The sequence below is a fragment of the Panthera uncia genome, assembly GCF_023721935.1.
Source record: "Panthera uncia isolate 11264 chromosome A1 unlocalized genomic scaffold, Puncia_PCG_1.0 HiC_scaffold_17, whole genome shotgun sequence".
Lineage (NCBI taxonomy): Eukaryota > Metazoa > Chordata > Mammalia > Carnivora > Felidae > Panthera > Panthera uncia.
In genome coordinates, this window is record NW_026057577.1 from 28,478,090 (window position 1) to 28,499,215 (window position 21,126).

At 49.9% G+C, this 21,126-nt stretch overlaps 1 protein-coding gene across 4 annotated transcripts in view; it reads right to left on the minus strand.

Annotated features, from left to right (window-relative positions):
* Positions 1–21,126, minus strand: part of LOC125935504 (core histone macro-H2A.1) — an 89,490-nt gene that overhangs the window by 57,864 nt on the left and 10,500 nt on the right. For all 4 annotated transcript variants that reach the window (XM_049649209.1, XM_049649207.1, XM_049649208.1 and 1 more), the window contains exon 2: positions 20,699–20,903. In XM_049649209.1, the coding sequence (XP_049505166.1) occupies positions 20,699–20,870 (172 nt within the window). In that variant the 5' untranslated portion in view covers positions 20,871–20,903. The remainder of the gene's footprint in view (positions 1–20,698; positions 20,904–21,126) is intronic.

Sequence of the window (21,126 nt, forward strand, 5' to 3'; positions counted from 1 at the left end):
CCAGAATGGATTGCCCGCAGTCGGCACTCCACACGTCACCAGGACCGACCCTGCAGAGCCAGAGTGTGGCCCTGAGAGGCAACCGAGCACCATAAGCAACGGCTCATGCATGTGTCCACGGGATGGTGGGGGGAGGTAGCTGAGCAAATCTGTTGACCGAAGCAATGTCCAACACTGCACATTCACACTCAAAGCCAAGGAAAAAAAAAGTTGTAATAGTCATTCTAGAGAAAAAATGAGATCTGAATGTCAACTGGATATTAGATACTAAAGGATTATTAATTTTCTGGGGTGTGGCCATAGCATCAGTACCCTGTAGAGAACACTGTTCGTAGGAGATACCTGCCCAAGTACTTGGGAGTGAACTATCTTGATGTCTGCAATTTAGTCTCTCAAACAATTCTGACAGACGCCATGGAGTAAAACTAACGTGGGGATACGCTACGTGCTGTTAAATCTAGGTGTGTGACACAAGCGTCCCTCCTTCAGCATTCTGTACGCTTGACACTGAAAAAAAAAATGTTACCCGCTGGAAAGCTAGAAGTTCGGTCCCTGGTTGGTGGTTAGTCAAAGTCCCCTGACCAGTCCTTCGGGGCAGGCTCTCACTGGACAGGGTGACAGCTCTGCCACAGCACCCAACCCGGGGGACAGCAAGTGCCCTTTGGCAAGAGGGTTTTTCTCCCTGGCAGCACAATGCTCTGGCTGTCAACATCATCACTGTGTCCTCATTTCCTTAACCCAGACTATCTCAAAATGTATCTTACTTCCCTCCCCATGTCTGCAATTCTGCCCATGCCGTGGTCCTCTGGGCCCGGCTCAAGCCTGACCTGTTCCTGGTACTAAAGATTTCCTAGTATTCCAGGTCACGGTGTCAACACTGGATGTCTCCAGCAAAGGCAAAACTGAGACTCATTACAAAGTAAGTAGGGCAAACCTTCTAGCTACATGAAAGTCCTGTCTTTAAAGTTTACAATATTCCATGGTACGTATCCACAAGTGCCAAGTGCTGAATCGAATGCAGTAACTATGGTGTGTGTAGAATGCTGAAAAATTGCTTGGCTACTCACACAAACTCTCATATTGGTAGAAGTGAAAAACCAGTCACACCTGGGACAGGTTTCCACTCTGAACCCAAGGCAGGACTTCATTTACTCCATAATCCCGTCAGTGAGCACACACGAACACTGGAGGCACCACAAGGCCCCTGGCCACCTGATGCTCCCAGGCCAGTGTCCCTCATGTTGAATTTCACAGTTGAGAGTCACCAGAGTGAGGCCCGGGGAGGGCCCAGGACAGGAGGAGAACCAGCCCACTTCCCACCCTGACTCGTTAGTCTCAGCAGGACTGTTTCCCAGCGCCCCGAGTGCAGGTGCAGGGAGAGACAGCCCCTCCAGCCATTTCACTGAAGCCTCCCTGTAAGTGATCATGGTGGAGTGTCCCTATGCCTAGCACAGATGGGCCTATCTTGGCCAATGCAGAAGAGAAGAGGGAGCTTGGGATGCCTCAGTGGCCTCAGGCCCCAGAGGCCATGAATGCAGAAATGAGCCCACCTCAGGCTTCTTCCTGCTGTGTTCACCGAGGAGGCAGCACACCTGTAACACTACTGTCCTGCCCATGGCTGGTGAGGAGCTGAAGTGGGAGCCTCACCTGGTGTGAGCACAGGCTCTAGGAGTGAGGGCAGAGGGAAGACAGTGAACTGTGGCCATCTCTGGCCGGAGACCAAGTGGCAAGAAGGCCAGAGAGGAGCAGGTGGCACCACAGAACTGAAGGCCATCTGGCATTCTTCCTGGCCTCAGCCATCCCCTCAGCTCCTTGCCACCCCTCCCCCCCTCCCCCCCCCCCACTTTCTGACACCACAGGGAAACACGGGGCCATCCATATCTGCAGAGCCAGAATGCACACAAGGAGGCTGTTGGATTACAACCTTTTCCCAATAAGGTGCTAAGAATGCTTTACTGGCCTCCAGTAGAGACCCACAACAGAGCCGGAAGTCCTCCGGCATAATGGATTGAAAGGATGGCTTCTCAGGCACGTGGACGTGGCCAGTTTCCTCTTCCTGCCCCCAGAGTTTAAGTGGAAGGCTCTCTCTCCCATGAGAAGGCACCATGGCCACTGTGGGCAAGGGCTGTGGTCTTAGGTTAGGCAGCGCTGCTTTAACATTTCCTGTGTGCAGTGAAGATGGTGATGACAGATGCAAAGACTCAGAAGGTGGGTTTGAGCCGCTAATTTGGGTAGGAGACAGGCAGCATGTACAAGCATTTAAAGTACAGGAAGGACTGTGAGTAGCACCCGTGGCACAGCAATCTGGAGATGAATTCTCTAGGAATTTCCCCCTCGCTTCCAGCAGCGTTTGTGCCCCCGCCCGCTGCACTCTTGCTTTGTGGCTAAAGGTTCTAATGGCCTGAGCTTCCACACTTGGGCCATCCATCGCAAGGCCTGCACTCACTTACTGCTAAGTCAGCACGGATCCACGTGGAAGCGACACTGAGGGATAGGTGTGTTGAGTGGGATGAGGAGCAGTGTAGCTCCTTGGAAAGAGCCAGGCTGTCACTCCTCTGCCTCCTTCACCAAGGAGCAGGAAAATCCCCAACTCTTTTCTGGCTGCAAACCCCATCCAGCATTCAATCTGCGAGTGCCAAGAGGACTGGCCCTCCTGCCCTCTAGCCCTCTACTGCCAAAGGGCAGGCCCTCAGCTCAGCCTGTGGGGAGGGAGAGGAGGTGTGGCAGGTGGGGAGAACAAAGAGGGGCACATATTCACACTCCAGCTAGTTGAGCAAGAGCCGTACTTGCAGTTGACTCCTGCATGTTTTCCAGAGGGTAGTTACCATAGCAACTCCTTTGTCAAGGGACACACAAGACAGAGCACCTCTGAGACACACCTTTTATGAGAAGCCTGTTCCACGCCCGACCGTGCCGTGCACCGCAGCAGGCAGAGAGCCGGGGCAGTTCACAGCAGCCAAGAAAGACGGAGGCCGAATCTGACAGCTAACAAAGGCGGGAGCCCAGAGCACGAACTCAGCCCTGGCCAAGTCTCCATAAATGCCCCCCCTGTAGTCCTCAGGCCAGTTTCAGAAATAGCAATCACAAGGGGCTTTCCTGGCCAGGAGACGGCTGCCCGACACAGGCGGAGAGGAGAGGGCTGCAATGCCAGCTGCTCGGCCCTATGCAACAGTCCCCATCTGCTCTGCAGAGGGAGTGGGTGCTGGCTGCTGGGGAACTGGGGCAGGGCACATGCCACCAAAGGAGACTTCCTCGTTCAGTTTCCTTCCTAGTAATTGATCCCGTCTTTGCAAATGACAGCAAGGGCAGGGTCATGGAAGCCTTAGGCTCAGAGCTGTTATGTAGGTTCCTGCCACGACCCCACCACATACACAGTGGGAAGGGCTCATGCCCCCACAAACAAGGGAGAGGGGTAGTCCCGGGCCAGCTTCAGCTCTGTCTTAACCTGAATGGAAACCATGCCTTCCTGCAAGAAATGGTTTCCTACACTTGATTCATCTTGTATTTTGGAAGGTTTTGTCCATCTCTAAAAAATTTTTTTCCCCTGCCTACATTAAGAGAAAAGGATTCTGGGAAAGACAATCCAGAAAGCACCAGATCTACAGACACAAGTCCTTTTCTCTATGGTGTCCAGAGCTTCATGGTTGGATCCTCCTTTGGAGGCTGCTTTTAGGAGCTACAACCCTGTGGGCGGTAACCAATACAAATGGAATCTGCAAGAAACCACAGGAGGAAACTGGGCAAGAGCAGTTAGGAAGAGAAAAAACAGACCCCTTACCAGGTTCTCCACCCCCTCAAGCCATGTCTTCCTGGCCAGTGATGGGAAAAATTTTGTTACCAATGACCAACAATGAACTGGTTTGGGCCCAAAGGGTCAACTGGTTTGGGGTCAGCCTTGGAAAGGACTCTAAGTGTGGTAAGGTTCCCAGTGATAAATGCTGTAAAGGGTAAAGGGGACATGTTGAATGACAAGTAACACTGGCCGGCTTCTGAGCTATTTTTTTTGTTTTGAGATCTTTTTGTTTGTTTTAAGATCTAACTCACAAAACACCCAAGCATCTCTGGCTCCCACTCCTGGCCAGGGCCAGTCTCTGGCAAGTAGTGAGGCACTGGATCCATCATTTGTAGTGGCCCAGACCAGTAATGAGACCTTATTCTCTACTCAGAGCAGCAAGCACTGCAGACACCTCTGGGCCCCCCAGCCCCCAGCCTCATGGAACGTGATCTCTTTAAGGCCACTTGACAAAATTCCCACAGCCGTGAATAATGGCATTATTTGGCAGCCGTTTCAGCTATAGACCAGCTGTCTGAACGTGAATACCTCTGACAGGTCTACTTTCCAAGTTCACCCAGAGACCAAAGGCTTAGTCTTTCCCCACCCTGCCCCACCCCCCTACACACACACATCTTGAACTGAACCCTATCTGTTGTATTGAAGCATTCCGTCTATCTTCCTTTAGGGAGATGAAGTCATGGCTTGCAGAATTAGACTCCTAACAGCTAACAGGTGACGTGTGGAGGCTGAGCCAAACTCTAAACACAAACCTTGCGAAGACTCAGGGGCTTCTCCAGAGCTGTTTGAAGCATCTCCGTTAACAAAAGAAATATTGAAAATAACAACCAGAAATCAAAGGAAAGCAAATGCTCACGTAATCCCAAGGAGAAAACAGATATTTGCTACAAGGCCAACAACATGACGAGCAATCTGTTTGTTGTATTTCTTTCAATTCATCGGGCCTCCCTCAGCAGTTCACGGAGTTCAGAACTGTTTTACACCATTCTGGAAAGCTTTAACCCAATCAACTCCAATTGGAGAGGAAATGCTAAGAGTTTCCTGCATCCCGACTGCACCACGAGTTCCTCCAATTCGCCTGGGGGCCCAGAATCCACCGGCCTGCACCTCACCTTTTCAGGAGATGAGCGGCAGAGTCTGAAGCCTGCTAAGCTGTCAACCCAGAGCTCCAGGGCCTCACTTACAGGCCACAGCAAAGCTCTCCAGTCTGCCTGTCCTGGGGCCTCAAAGGAACTGGGGATTCCACAGAGAAAATAAAACCGACAGCAGTAACAGAAGGTAGCATTTTCTGTGCAAGATGCAAGGTATTTTGTAACAATGAGCCATTCTGCTGCTTTTCTGCAGATGTTTCAAGTCTGACACATACTGTCCCTTGCTGTTAAGCCCACGTTACAGACCCCTCCTAAAAACCCATGAGCATTTGGTCTAGTCTCCCACCTTCCCCACGTCTCCCAGTAAGACAGAAATACAGCTTAATTTGGGAGTTTCTAAAGTAAGCTGGTTCTTAGACTTCCAAGTAAAAAGTAGGTCATTCTACATGATACAGATTAAGAAAAAGGAGATCTCAATCTTGACAAACATGACCTTCCTCTAACCCTGCAACCCAGCCCAGTGCCTGAGTACCTTTCCTTTCTGGAACATCTTCCTGTATCTTCCCCCAAGTCTCCAGCACTTCTGTATAAGCTTACCTCCTCGGTCTGTCTTGAACAGAGTGCAAGAGCCACAAAGGGCAGCGTGCTAGAGCTAGGGTCTGCTGTCAGACAGCCTGGGTATGAATCCCAGCTGCCACACCTTGCTGTGAATGGCCAACGCACACCCAAGGCAGGCTTTCCCTCTCTATAGAAAGGGGATGAAAATTAGGTCACTCCAGGGCTGGTGAGGATTAACGAGTTACCAAGTTCCATGGTTAGAGCGGTGGATAAATGTAAACTACAGTTATTGGGGCTACAACCACACACTTCATCTTTTAAAAAGTGTAGCAGGCTGGATTTCCAGGAGAAGAAAACTAAACTTCCTATTCCTCAGTTTCCTCCTATCACACTAACGGCCTAGCTAAACGGATAGATGCATGTGCATGAGAGTTGGAAGGAGGAGGAGGAGAAAAGCAATATAGAAAACCTGGTGTTTCCTTGCCCGATAGTTTACTCTTTGCTGTTACACTTAACAGTTTACATATGTTTGAAAAACGCACTTGAACCTGATTAACCTTGGGGCTGCCAGACTTACCTTGATAGAATGCAGCACCCAGGGCGGCCCCACAGGCAGTCTCTGCCTAGGGATGGGGTCTGGGGCTGTTGTCTGACCCCCACAGAGTGCGCCACAGCAGGGGCAGAACCAAAACCGTTTGCTGAGACAGCACAAGTCAAGGCCCAGGAAGGTAGGTGGAAGGATGAGGTGCCGGGGGGGCGGGCCCAGGAAAGCCTGCTCTAACTCTCCCCACCCCTGGCTGACAGCTGGGCCAGGCCCTCTGCCCTCCCACTCACTCCCTTTCAAGGACGCCAAGTTAATCTTCAAGGAAGCGGTTAATATGTGTGTTTGTTTTGATATGGAAAATCACAGCCATTTGTTCTTAATTCATCTCGGGAAGGGGCAAACAATGAGATGTCTGCTGAAATGAAAAGATTTGAAGGGGGTAACGTAAAGAGGAAACTCACTGCAACAGCCCTGACGTGGTGACACTTCCCTCACAGAGGGACGTTTAAGGAGGAGAACAAGAAGTGGCGTGGGGCGGGCTGCCCTCGTGCGGGGGGCGGAGGCGATGCCTGTCCTCCGCCCTTAGGCGCGCATGCGCGTTCACGGACCTGTGGCGCAGACATGCCTCCTCTCAGTGGAACTCCGTCGGGGGGAGAGCATTTTGCTCTACCCTCTTTGGTGCTGTTTCCCTTATGCACAGTTTATCTTTTCAAAATGTCAGAAATGAAATGAAAACGCAGCGTAAATGAACAGAGGTAACTATGGTATGTGCACCGCCCCCCCTCCCCACCGCACCCCCAGCTTTCGCAACTCTGCGTCACAGGCGCCCCCCAAGCCCTGACAGCTGTCCCAGCCTGCTCAATCCTGCTTCTCACAAGAGTTATGAGCATTTGGACTTTTTAGGTTCTTTGCATCACCAACTCTCTTTAGAGCAGTATGAGGGCACTGACTTCCTCTCTCCTAGGGCTCTTTCGCTCCTCTTTCCCCCAGCACCCCACTTGTCCTGCAGCTGTTACAGCCAGCACCTCCGACAGTGACCTGACCGCCCCTTCTCTATAGCCCAGCACAGGTCATGCCAACGGCCACGGCCCTTCTTGTGTTCAAAGCCATCTCCTTCCTGTCAGTGACTCCTCGCCCCTCCAGACCCCCCACCCTGCAGGACCCCTGTCCCCTCTGCCCACTCCAGGCCACAGGACCCTGCAACTGCTCAGGGCCTGCCCCTCTTGGGAGGCCTTGTCTACCTCCTTCACCAGGCTGTGGCTCCACCCAGGACCAGGCCAGCCTTGGAGGACTGGGTGCATACCATCCTCCTGTGACGTCCACTGGAGACAACGGAGATGCACAGTATACTGAGGGACCCTGAGACCCCCATGCTTTCCTGGTAACTGCTAAGGTCTGAGCTCCTGAAGAGAACCTACAGGAGACGCTCTTCTAGAGACGGGTCACTATGCTGAGTGGCCTCGCAGAGGTTACTTACACTCTAAGCCCCAATTTCCTTCTAAGCAGAATAGGCTTAGAAGGATTCTGTGAACTACCAAATGTGAAGCACTTAGCCAGTGCCTGGCACATAGCAAGTGCTCACTATAAGGCAGATGTTTCATTCCTTAATCGCTCTGCCTTTGCCTAGCACTGAAAGCACCAGCCTCCATGCCCCCAAAACTAACATTACTACAAGCCACTCTCAATCTGGAATGGGGACCTGCCAGGGCCTGGGGAGGAGGCCAGAGGGCAAGGAAACCAATGCTCCTCCAGGTAAAAGCCCTCATTTTCTGATACTGACTTTCGGCAGCCAATAGCCAGATTTACAGAAGCAGCAGATAAATGTTAACCAAAGACTACCTTGGTTACCAGTTACCACAAGGAGCATCCATCAGGACAGACATGGCAAGGGAAGCCTACGATTAGCCTTTTACAGAGGCCCTGGATTCCCACATGGCTCCCACAGTCCTGCAGGCAAGAAATGTGGGCTCTGGCAGAGCAAGAGCCTCCTTGTAATGAGGACGACATTTATAAATGTCTTCTGTAAAGGCCACTCTACAAATGTCTCCCTGTGTACGCGGGCATGACAGTAATCCCGTGAGAGGACACCTCAGCATCAGGCGCCGTCACAGGCCTCTGAAGTACCAGGGAACACGCTCTTCTGGCTACCACACAGAAGGCACTTGCCTAAAAAGGAAGGTGGGACATAAAATGAAGGAGGGAAGACATAAAGGAAAGGAAGGTGGGAGCCAGGGTCAGAGCTGCAGGCAGGCTGAGCAGCCTGGCAAATGCAAGGAGAGTCCCTGTTATCCTCTTGGCAGCTGGAACTGGAGGCGGCTGGGGGGTGGGGTAGGGGGGACGGGAGAGACAGGGAGATGGAGGGAGGTGCACTGTCCTGAATACCCTTTGGGTCTGTCTTCTTGCTACATCGTATTTATAGCTCTGAGGAGTGGCTTTTCACTTTCACCATATTTTATTCTAGGTTGACTAGACATAGAGGCCCTCAGGCAGGGAAAGAAAGCAAGAGGACTATAAATATGTTTTATTAGTTGCTGATATTTTAACGGGAAGATATCAAGAGAGAAGATATTTGTAGAATTCTTATCACTTCCTTCTCCTCTTAGTAAGTAGTTCTTTAAAGCCATTCTTGGTGGTCATCCACAGAGAGACCCTGGGGTACTCCTAGCAAGGCTCCTGGGATGCTGCTATTTAAGTCAGTGGAGTGGCTCCTCACTTCCTCCGCTTTTCAAGGTACAGACATCCTCAGTGGCTTTTGTGTCAGAAGTGAGAGATCAGCTCTTGATAAACTTCCCACGCCTTCCCATTTGCCACCAACAGCTGCCTGACACTTGCTGTTGCTCAGCTCGGTCTGGCCCCCATGCCCTGGTGTCATTAGCATAACCCTAATTATGCCACATTTAAAAATCCAGGGGTCTAGTTCAGCTCCCATCTCATCAATTTCCTGGCAGCCTGTGACCTTACCGACATTCCCTCCTCCTGAAATTCATCCCTGTAGCTGGTCTTCTTACCTTCAGTAAAAAACTATTTACTAAGCGGCTGCAGAATGTAAGCCCTCATGCTGGCAGCTGAGCACACAGTGATGGGGGAGGGGTGGGGAAGGCACAGTTCCAGCCCCGGGGTCACAAATACGACCTCCGATATGTCTGACCCATCACAGACACTCAGTACAAATCTTCTGAAATGAACACGGATTCTTTCAACTTTCAGCACCCAGCCTGGCACCTTGCACCTGGTTAGAGCTTGGTAACTCCTTCACCAATAGGTCATTAAGGATGGATCACTAAACAAGTACACTAAGCACTTGCACCACTGAGACCGTGATTAAGGATGGAAGTACAGGGACATTCTCCAAGGCACTGACCTGGTTTCATGTATTAGAGCCAACACTCAGGATCCATGGCAGGCAGTATGAACTGAACTATAAAGCAGTCATCCAAGAGGAAAGTCATCCCAGCCCCCTGATGGTCCAAGATCCAGGCAGGCCTCACCTCACAGTCTCAAGTGAGGTCTCAGGGTTGGCTCAGGGGCCTGGTGGGTACTGAGGAGATCAACAATCCTCAGATTCTCCCAGCCAAGATTCTGGCTCAAATATCAGTGTCAGTCTGTGCATATCACATGTACCCATTATCCTGATTGATTATTTCTTGGCATTTCATATTTTAGATTTTGAAATGAAAACGGAGAAGAAAAATATCTTTAGAAAGATAGATAACATACATATAACTAATAATACTGTCTCCTGGGAGGAGAACTGGGTAGGAAAAAGAGCAGGAAGGGAAATGAATGTCTCACCGTATGTCCAGAGGAACATGGAAATTTTACCATTGGTAAACATCACTTAGTAAAGAAAACAATCAAAGACAATAAAAGACCTACCAGATATGAGAAACATAAAGTATGTAACTAGACAAACCAATGAAACAGAAAATAAAGCCCAGAAATAACCCTAAATATATCTAGAAATTTCACATATGGTAAAGGTAGTATCTCAGATTACCAGGGAAAAGATGAGATACTCAATTAATTGTGTTGAGAAAACTGGGTAACCATCTGAAATAAAATTAAGTCGATCCTTATCTCACACTATGTATCAGGATAAATGGATCAAAGTAAAAATGTAAAAAATTAAAACATAAAAATACCAAGCAAAAGCACAGGGGGAATTCCTTTGTAACCTTGAAGAGAGGTAGACTTTATGAACAACAAAATCTGGCAGAAATAGATTTATGAAGACTTCCATTATTAGGATTATTCAGATAAACTTGACAATCATTCCACAATATGTATGGATATCAAATCATCACATTATATGCTTTAGATATATACAGTCATATTTGTCATTTTCCTTGATGAAATTGAAAAAATGAGCTATTCAAATAAATACACAATAACTTTAGTTAGAGAAATAATTTTTAGAGAAAACTTTGAAAATGAAGAGAAAATAAGAAATTATAAAGAACAACCAAGCCAATTCAAAAGAAAACCAGACAGGACTTCTAGAAATAAAAGTTTCAAAGCTGATATTGAAAATTCAGTGACTGAATTAAATAGCAGATAAGACACAGCTGAAGAGAGAATTATTAAACTGGGAGACAGTTCCAGAAGATAGATCAGAAATAATTATCCACAGATAAGACCTGCAAGACAGAAATGAAAAATAAGAATGAGATGAACAGATATGGAAGAATGAAACACTAACATATATTTGATTTGTGTTTTATAAGGACAAAGATCCCAGAATAGAGACACTAAAGAAGTAACAGCTAACGACTTTATGGATGTGACAGAAGCGTGTTCAAAAACAGCCTGAGAAAGCTTATCACTAAAAGACCTCATGAAATGAAATCCTAAAGGATGTACCTCAGTCACAATTAAGTGATCCCAGATGGCAGGTCTGAGAGGAAAGAGGCACACTTAGTGTTGGGCACACCTTTTTCCTTGCCTGAATCCAAAAACAGGTTTTGTCTTGCTGTGTGCTTTTCCACTGGCCCCAGCAAAAACCCAGCCCTTGATAGGGAACTTGTCGATGCATTTGCAGACCCCAATGGCAGAAATGAAAGTGGCATGTCACCGTTCCCAGGGAAATCATGAGGCAACAGTGAGATTCCTTGACCACCGAGCATTCCCAGGCAATGCAGCTTATCTTGGAGAAAACAGAGAGGTTGTCAACAAATGGCGCTAGCGCTGTAAATCCACGTCCCAAGAAGTGAATCTAGACACAGACCGTATACCCCTTGCAAAAATTAACTCAAAATGGATCACAGCCCTAAACATAAAACATTATAAAACTCCTGGAAGATAACATAGGAGAAAATCTGCATGACCTTGGGTTGGCGAGGACTTTTTAGAGACAACACCAAAGGCATAATAGATGAAAAAAGAATTAAGATGCCAGACTTCATTAAAATCACACACTTCAGCTCTGTGAAAGACACTGCTAAGAGAGTAAGAAGACCAGCCACACCCTGGGAGAAAAGAAAGCAATGAGGCCGTTCCTTTCTGATCCCAGTGACACAGTCCAGCCCCCAGCCCCGAGATGGGAGGGTAGCAGGGCCATTGTTTCATGAAGTGGGCCCCAGTCACACTTACACTCTCATGGACCACCTTATGGACCCTTTGGAAGGACTGGGTGGTGGACTGGATAGAAACTCAGTGTTTGAGCTCCATGGCAGATTCACGTGCTTGTGGGAGAAGGGTGCTGTCAAGCCGGGCTTCTACCTCCACATCTTGCCTGGGGTAGTGAAGCTCCAGGCATTGCACCCTGTGGCGGTTTCCAGGCTCTCTCCTCAAGCCCTGAGGCCTGCCCACCCTGGATCTGCTAACAGGCGAGCAGGCCGACAGCTCACGACGAAGAAAATGTCAAAGGCACCTTGTGATAAACTGCTTTCCCAAGCACTCCTCGGATGTCTACCCACCATGGAATCATCTACTCCCCTGGGAGGGTGAGGGAGAACTAACAGTGCAGCATAGGGGGGAGCACCTCCTAAATTAACTCATGATTGGCTCTGCAAGATTATGTATAATGATGATTTTCTGTGATGGGCTATCAGTGGAGATCGTTAATCGCAGATATTAATACAAACAAATATTGAAGCTAAAATCTAACTTCCTTTCATGCGTGTGTGCATACACACAAGAGGCATACAGGCCCAGCAGCTATCTCTGGGCAATGGCATTATGGATGAGCTTTAGCTTCTTACATTTAAAAAATATGTATTTTGTAATGTTTATTTATTTTTGAGAAAGAGACAGAGTGCAATTGGGGGAGGGGCAGAGAGAAAGGGAGACACAGAATCCAAAGTAGGCTCCAGGCTCCGAGCTGTCAGCACAGAGCCCAACGCGGGGCTTGAACCCACGAACCGCGAGATCATGACCTCAATGGAAGTCGGATGCTTAACTGACTGGGCCACCCAGGTGCCCCTATATTCTTACATTTTTAAACACAAACTGCTCATATCACCCAAAATGGGAATATGAATTTAACTATGGTCTGCACACAATGGGTGTCCAGTGCACTAGTCTCAACTCCAGTGTTTCCAGCTTCATTCTAGTTGCAGCCCTCTGGCTCATTAAATCTCTTCCCCTTCGTGTGTGTGTGTGTGTGTGTGTGTGTGTGTGTGTGTGTGTGTGTTCAGGAGAATAAAACTGGCAAAGGGCTTTGCAGAAGAATGAGCACTGTGGGGTGGTGAGAGCCTGAGGGCAGCATGAATGCCCAAGAAGGTGCCAGCAGGAGTTAGCTGGGTCCTGGCCTGAAGTGTTAGTCTAAGGTAGGAGTGGTCAGGCAGACAAGCAAGAGACTCAGGAGAAATTTGGGGGGGGCCTCAGAGTATCAAGGAGCCAGCCTGACTGTCCTCTTGTTCCTGCCCTATTTTTAGCTGCAGGAGTAACAGGACACACTCGGGTGTCCTGGATAGGAAAGTGGTAAAGAGGCCAGGTAAGTGATGGAGCCAAGGGCAGCCTCTGCCTACCTCAATCTGCCAAGCTTGTCAGATCCTTTCTTTCCTAGGCCAGAAGCACCAAGTCCGATAGGTGTAACAGGACAGGCTGCTGAAAGGGAGGGTTCCCCCTCCTGCACTGAGAGGAGACAGGGCGGGGACGGAGTGCAACCCAGCCCCTAACACAGGAGAGATATGCAGCATCTGACCCAGTTACAGATCAGAAATGAAGCAAGCTGAAACTTGGGATAAGGATGATCATTTCGTCAGCCAAACCAGACAGCAAGGTATATTCGCAAGAGTCACCCCTTTCCCTTAGGGTTTTATTGTAGGATGTGGTCAGGCACAAGGGCTGAGACTCATCTAGTCTGCAAAGTGGCCATAAGGTCACCCAGGGGACCCTGCTTGTTCCCCAGGTCAGGAGCTGGCCCTGTAAACTTCACCACGGCAGCTTCTGACTGGAGCATCTATGGGGAGAAGATTCCAGGTACTGATTAGAAGACAGGGAGGCTCTGGTCCGCAACAAGAGACAGGAGAGGGAAGACCAAGGCTGAAACATGGGCACTGAGAGGGGCAGGGCTTGGGAAAATGGCAGGAGTGGGGTTTAGAAATATAAAACTCCAGAGGTCATCATTTTGTAGTTTAGATCCAAAGAAGACAGGAAAAAAAAAATTCTAGCTATAGCCTTACCTTGTGAGAGGTGGAAATGCAGTCCTATGGTGCTGGGTTTTTATTTATTTTTTTATTTTATTAAAAAAAAATTTTTTTTTAGTGTTTATTTATTTTTGAGACAGAGAGAGACAGAGCATGAATGGGGGAGGGTCAGAGAGAGAGGGAGACACAGAATCTGAAGAAGGCTCCAGACTCTGAGCCGTCAGCACAGAGCCCGACGCGGGGCTCGAACTCCCAGACAGTGAGATCATGACCTGAGCCGAAGTCGGACGCTTAACCCGACTGAGCCACACAGGCGCCCCTGGTGCTGGGTTTTTAAATGGACCACAATTTAGGGACCCATACCAGCAGGCTGCTCCCATAGCCACCTTGGGAGAGTCTATACCTATCACAAGGTGTCAGCATTCAGTCTTGAGAGCTGGCTGCCAGGGCTTGACATCTTTCTCAGAGAAACCCTCTGGGAGTGCACTGAATTTCTGCAAACAAGCTTAAGTACTAGGAGGGAAGTTGGTAGAGTAAGGTTTGTGCTCAGGCCATGTGACAGGGTTTCTGCCCCCCACCCCCCAAAAAAGGAAAAGATGTCATCGCACATCTTTTTAGATTTGATGAACAGGAACCGGGCCTGTTCTTTGCTCAAGGGTTGGATAAAATGGCTCCAAAGGCACTTCCCTTCCAGGAAGTAAGTTCCTTGGGCAGAGACTTTTGTCTTGGACCTCAGTGTCTGGCACAGAGCCTGGGGTATGATAGGCCATCTCCGAGTCAATATCTGAGCAACTCAGCTTAGCAAAGTAAGTGCTAAGGGCTTCCCAAGATACCACCTCACCTAGCAAATGTTCAGGCACCTTCTATGGGTTGGGCCCTGTATGGAAGAGGAAGACCCAAGGTCTCCTTATCTATCAGCCAAGCTTCCTGCCTCAATGCCACAACAAACCAAAGCTGGTTCTTCATGACACCTTTCGATTTTGTTTCCTCACTGAGCCTTCCTCATAGTGCCATCTGTCATGGGCTAAAGCCACACCAGTGTTCCCTACACTGTACTGTGCAAGGTGTTTAAAGGTGTTCCTTAAAGACTTTTGTGATAAAAGTTTGGGAACCACTACGTAGCACAGCTCCTTCCCATGGGGATTCACAGTGACACCAACATGTTAAAGGCTCTAAAGAGTCTTGCCATAAAGAAAGCTATTTCTTGCTGGTTCCCAAACTAAAACAAATTCCTTTACTGAGAAAATTGTCGAGGTTATTCATAAATCCACCTCAAAAGAGAGGATGTGAATCTAGCCATCTTCTGACCTCAGTCATACGGCTGTGTTTTTTTGGTGGAATACCTCTCGAGTTTCACCAGATACGTAGGTTCTGCTGAGCGCTGTTTGAGCAATGCTGACCCACAGGACCTTGACCCATGACTCAAGACCATCAAATCATAAGGGTGCTTGCTCTTTGCTCTACCACACACTGTTCATTTCCCACCACCCTCCACCCCCAACTGTGGGACTCAAGTACCTTTAACTTATCCCCCTCACCCCGTTTGCCCTATTCCCTTATTGGTCTCTGGGCTTGGGGATCCCCATCATCAATGGAAAGGTCACTGGGACAAAAGCCACGCCATATATTTCTCATTTCACATCTCCTATGCCTTCCAGTAGTGCTATGCTGGGCACAGAGGATAGATTCCAGAAGCTTCTGAACTGATTAAAGTCAGGTTCCCTTTTGCCTTACATGTCATTTAAGGGAGAAGTACCACAGTACCATGGGGGCAAAGACAATGACTGGACTGGGGCTGCCCTGACTGCCTCAGTTTCCATGCAGTAACACTTACTTCCATCTACTATGTGTTGAGTGGTTACTAAGAAAGCTGGCTAAACACTTTAGATGCAGTGTCAATCCTCACAGAGCCCCAAGAGCAATACAGGCTGCTATACTCCCCTGGTGGAGAATGGAGGGAGGCCCAGATAGTCCTCCACACTGAGAAGACAAGTGGACAGTGTCACACTGCTTGGGGAGAACTCCAGAAAGAGTCCAGCAGGGAAGCTGGATTTGGGGAAGGACCTATCTGGTTGCCACGACCAAGCTGGTTCCAAGTGTTGCCTTTTTCCTTTTAAGTGCAGCAGATGATTGGGCTCTGGACCCAAGAGGACAAAGAGAGGCCTGCTTCACTTTTCAGAGCAAGATACAAAGCTACAACCTCCTCCCACATCTACCCCGGCCGGGAGCAGACTGTACGAAGGAGAACCTATGTGGTCCCTCACCACTGAAAACACGCTCTGCATGGCGGGGGTGGGAGGGTGGTGGTGGGGTGTCACTGGGCTCTGATGGTCCCCTGTCTGAAGGGCTGCTGGTGGTTCAGACACTTTTTTTTTAAACATGTATTCATTTTTGGGAGAAAGAGAGAGAGAGAGAGAGAGAGAGAGAGAGAATAAGCAGAGGAGGGGCAGAGACAGAGGGAGACAGAGAACCTGAAGCAGGCTCCAGGCCCTGAGCTGTCAGCACAGAGCATAACGCAGGGTTCAAATTCACGGGCTGCAAGATCATGACTTGGCTCAACCCAAGGCACCCTGGTTCAGGCTCTCTTAACGGTGGTCTGGCCTCAGCTCTGGCATGCTCAGCTCCTGGCTAACTAAGAAATCTTCCAAGAAGATTTCCATGCATGTGCCAGATGCTCAGTCAGAAGTGGCCTCCAACATCAGACAGAAGAGTTCGGTAACAGGACATGTTGGTGGTGAGGCCAGTACAGGCTTCAGGAGGAGGAGTCAAGTGCCACTTGAAACAGAGCAGGGAGAGTAGGGCCTGAAGCTGCCAGGGCATTCTGCAGGCATCTGGTGAGGCCCGGTGGCTTCTGGCGAGTTGAAGGATAACACGCATGAGCGGGCGGCGACAGCCCCCATCACCAGCCCTAAGGAAAGTCACCTCAGCAGCCAGAGCAGGAGTACCAGGGACTTCCTCCTCTCTCAAATGCTAACGTGAGATTTGGGCACTTACACCGTGAGGGCGTGGGAAGAGCACTTCCCCTGCATCCTCTCACTGCAGCTTCTAGAACTCTGGGAGACACTCCCCACAACACCATTGTACAGATAACCAAACCACAGCTCAGAAATGTGAGCGACTTGTCTGAAGCCACAGAAATGAAAGGGCGGCTCTGGCACCTGGGTCCACATCTTATCCATCCAGTTCCACTGCCTCTTCCTGATGTCTACTGAACACTGTGGCGTCCCACATGGTCCCCAGGGCCGGCCACCAAGGAGACGTCAGCTCCCTGCTCCACAGCCACCTAGTCCCACCAGGGCCCTGTAGCTCAGCAGTCCTCTTAGCAAGCCCTCTCAGACCCCTCATCTCTCCACTGAGGCCTGCTGAAGGCAGGAGGCCTAGCCCAGCCATGTCCAAGGGTACCATGGGGCACTCTGCCATCACCGTGCCTGCAACTGTGTGCACCACCTGTAAGAGTCTGGGTCTAGCAGAGAACATAATCCTTCCACAAGGCTCTTCAGGTGACGACTGGACAGGCAGGGAAGCTTTGGTTACCGGGTTAACAAGCATCCTCTGGCCTGACACCTACCAGCAGCACGTACAGTTCTGCAGCATCACCGCCTTTTTCTTGCCTGGGCCGGACTTGGACAGACAGCTCTGAGGGGTGAGGAAAGGTCTTGCTCTGGATTCGATCTCTGGGCCAGATGCATGTTCGGTGAGGACCTGCTGAGTGAGTGGTGCTCGCTTCACATGCCTGGTGTTAGAGCATGATGTCTGCGCTGCAGCCTTGTCTAGGCCCTGAGCTGTTCGACGGCTGCTGCTCGGGCTTCCCGCTCTTTCCCTGTCTTCCCCAAGGTCTGGGATGAGCCTGGCACCCGGCAGGCACACGGAGTACAGGTGAGTGAGTGGCACTGCGCCTCTCCCAGCTCTCACAGGGCCGGCTGGCCGCACAGCTTTCTCCAAGTCTCAGCTGAGATCTCCTCAGAGAAGCCTTCCCAAGCCAGTTCATCTCCAGGCCCCCAGTTACCCCGGCCCCACTTTGGCCTATTTATGCTCTCTGTGGAATCTATCACAGGCAGTAACCATCTGGTGTGGTTGGTTCTTTCTCCCAGACTAGACCATGAGCCCCACAGAACAGGCCCCAGTCATTCCTGTGTTCTCAAACAGGGCCTAGCATGGTCACTGGTACATAGCAGGTGCTCAGTAAGTGTGTGGAACAAACCAGAAAGTGTCTTCGGGGAAATAAAATCAAACAGTGGGACAGAAAGCGGGCTTGTCCCACCTTCCCTTCTCACTCATGGATCAAAACCAAAGCTGTGAGTGGGAAGACGCTCAGAACTTCCAAATACCCGCATGCTCCCACATCCCAGCCCAGGGAGCTTAGGGCTGGTCAGTCAGTGTGGGCATGCAGCACTGTTCTGAGGGGCAGAACAGAGCAGCGTTTTCACTGGATAGGACCCCAGAGCTCAGCTACTCTCCCATCAGGGAACAGGACTCAAGTAACCACAAAAGTGACTGATGGCTCAGGATGTCTCCCGAGGTGTCTGTCACATAGGCCAGGCACCGTGCTGGGGGCAGGCATAAGGCAACGGTCAAGCCAATGACTCAGCAGTATGTGAGGGCAGCAAAAAGTGGTTCAGATTCAGCTAACTGTAGCTCTCCTGGGAGGACTTGGTAAAACTTAAAAATGTGTATGATGTTTAATACACAGGGGTTAACAAGGCTGCTGCCTGAGTAAAGATTTGCCTTGAGCTACTTTCTAGCCCTAGTGATGGGCTGCCCTGACCATTCCCACACCCCTCTGTGACCACTCCCACACACCCACAAGAGAGGGGGCGGGAAAGGCATAATGCTGTGGGTGCAAACAGAGTCAGGGTCTCTGGCCCCATGAGAATGGACCCACTGGCCTCAAACTCATAAGCACTGTGCTCAGTTCCAGAGCCAGCCAGGCAACCAAAGACGACTAGATTTTCTGCGTGGCACACATAGTAACTGCCTCAGATATGCCGGAGCAATGGTCTCCCCCCCAGCAAACTAAATGGTAGAAGCTTGACGGAAGACACGAAACTGATGTTGTACTTGACCTACCGGTAGTGTCTGTGGACATCCCCGTGACAGGGACATCATGGCATTCGGGCACCAGGAACCGTGGCCTAGCTGGGTATGCCCAGCACATGAGCTTTCCCGTTGTGCTCAAACAAAGACCTGCGGCTGTCACAGCAGCCTGGAGCTGGTGGGACATGGGCTGTTATCAACATTTTGAGTTGTAAAGGAACTGGGGTCCACACAGGTTAAGTGAATCACTCTAGGTCACAGAGCATATACAACCGCCAAGCCAGAATTAGAAATGTCCTCTGCTTCCTGTCTAGTAACTTTGGCCCTGACTGCCAACGTCATACATGGTTTTCCTGCCTGCGTCATGAGCTCCGGTCCTCTGTTTCCTCATCTACAGAAGAGAAGAATCACGACTAGCGCATGCTGCCAGGCATGCCACCTAAAAGAGTCTCTGAGGAGCCAAGGGTTAAATGTCCCAGAAGTACAGATGCCTCCCAACTGTAATACACCCATGTCTTTTCCTGCCTAGATGCTCTCAAAAGAACAAAGACACTATATCCCTCAGGACCATGTTCTTTATGGAAGAACCCTCACTCTTGCCTTAATGAGAGACCAGGGAGAGCAAGAGGTAACCCAGCTCTTCTGCTTCCTCTTACCACTTCGGAAGAGGAAACCTTGTCTTGCTGAGTCTCCTCGTCTGGCTGGAGGAGGGCTGGCTGCAAGAATCAAGGGTGCCCCTCCTGCCAGCTACCCTGACTGTGTATGGAACAGTAAGTGGTAAAAGCATTACAACAGGCCAGCAGGATCTGCGTCCCGTCCCAACTCCTCAGTGGCTATATGCGACCCTATGCAAGTTCTCTTATGCTTTGAGGCTGGTTTTGTCATCACTAAAAATGGGGGTGATATCCCTGCCCAACCGGCTTCCCACAATTGCCATGGAGCCACCAGTAAGACCAGTAAGATTATTTCTGGGAAAAGGACCACCCCTTCTATCCCCCCCCCCCCCCCCCCCGCCCCCTGCCGCCAGAGAGAGAGCTGATTCCAAGACTGGTGCTGGGAAAATTCAGGGTGAGTCTAGAACATCGCATTGTGTGAAAAGGCAAGAAGATGTGTAAGAATGGAAGAGGCCGCTGCAAAGCACAGCAGAACCAGCTTGAAGGTCAAATGTGGGACAAGGTGAGCACCATACAGAGCAATGAAAGGATAGTGTATTACCCACTAAACCAACGAAGTCCATGAAGCAACACTGAGAGTACAAGAAATAGAGAGGAAGGGCAGAAGGAAAGTAAGTTCTTTACTGAAGAGTGCCAACTGATAAATGTAACAGAAATGACAGAAATAGAAAAATCACTCTTTTATAACCACTACAGTTATAACGGATTCAGAGAAGATCATCAAGTGATGCCAAAGCCATCGGGTGAAGACTGTGACTCAGGAGGTACAGAAGTCCATTAGACACCACCTTAACCAAATGACCAAACGGCAGGATGAATCCACATCAGGCGCCTCCCGGCATGATACCAGGCAAGGCCTCAATGCCACTTAGGCAATCCCCCTACCAAAATGTTTAACTCAAATCCAAGCCTGAGACCAGCCCAGGCTGAAGGACATTCTGCAACACAGCTGGCCTGCACTCTTCAAAAATGTCCATGTCACGAAAACTGGGGAACGGTTTCAGCTTCAATAGGACGAAAGAAACCCAACAACCAAAGGAAATGTGTGATCTTGAAATGGATCCTGGGTCAGGAAAGATAACCAGACAAAATTATAGAGGACATTTTGGGGACAATTAAGGAAATTTCCACATGGACTGTGTAACAGCCAAAAATCAAGGTACAAACGTGTGCACACATGCATGTTCACATACACACACAAGGTGGGGGGGAGAAAAGGCAAAGGGGCCAAAATGTTAACAACCGGGACACCTAGGTGAAAATGTTCATTGTACTACCCTTACAAGTCTTCCGTGGGTTTGAAAAGTTCCAAAATAAAAGGAAGCAGACAGGTCCCATCAGTCCTGGGCAAGTGTTGGAACAGCCACTCTGTGAGCACAGCGGAGCCCTTCCTTGGTGGACCCGGGCACACTCACCTGTCAGATACTCCAGGACGGCAGCCATGTACACGGGTGCCCCCACTCCAATCCTGTACTTGGGGTGGCCTTTCTTGATGTACCGCAGCATCCGCCCCACGGGGAAGATGACTCCCGCCTTGGCAGACCGGGAGGTCTTGGTGGATTTCTTCTTCCCACCCCGGCTCGACATGGCAGCGGCCCTGGAGGTGAGTCAGTAAACACACTGTGGAGGCAAGAGGCACAGCCGTCAGGATCATGGGGGCAGTTCACCCCTCTTCCCCACACTCTCCGACCCCTACAAGAAAGGCCACTCCTCGCGGCCACTGAGTCCTCCGGGCCCAGTTCGTGCACTTGGTTGGCGCACTCTGGCCCCTAAGAAGAGATTGGCTACGCTTTTCACATTTTATACCACGACATCAATTTTATCGGCCACTTACATTTAAACG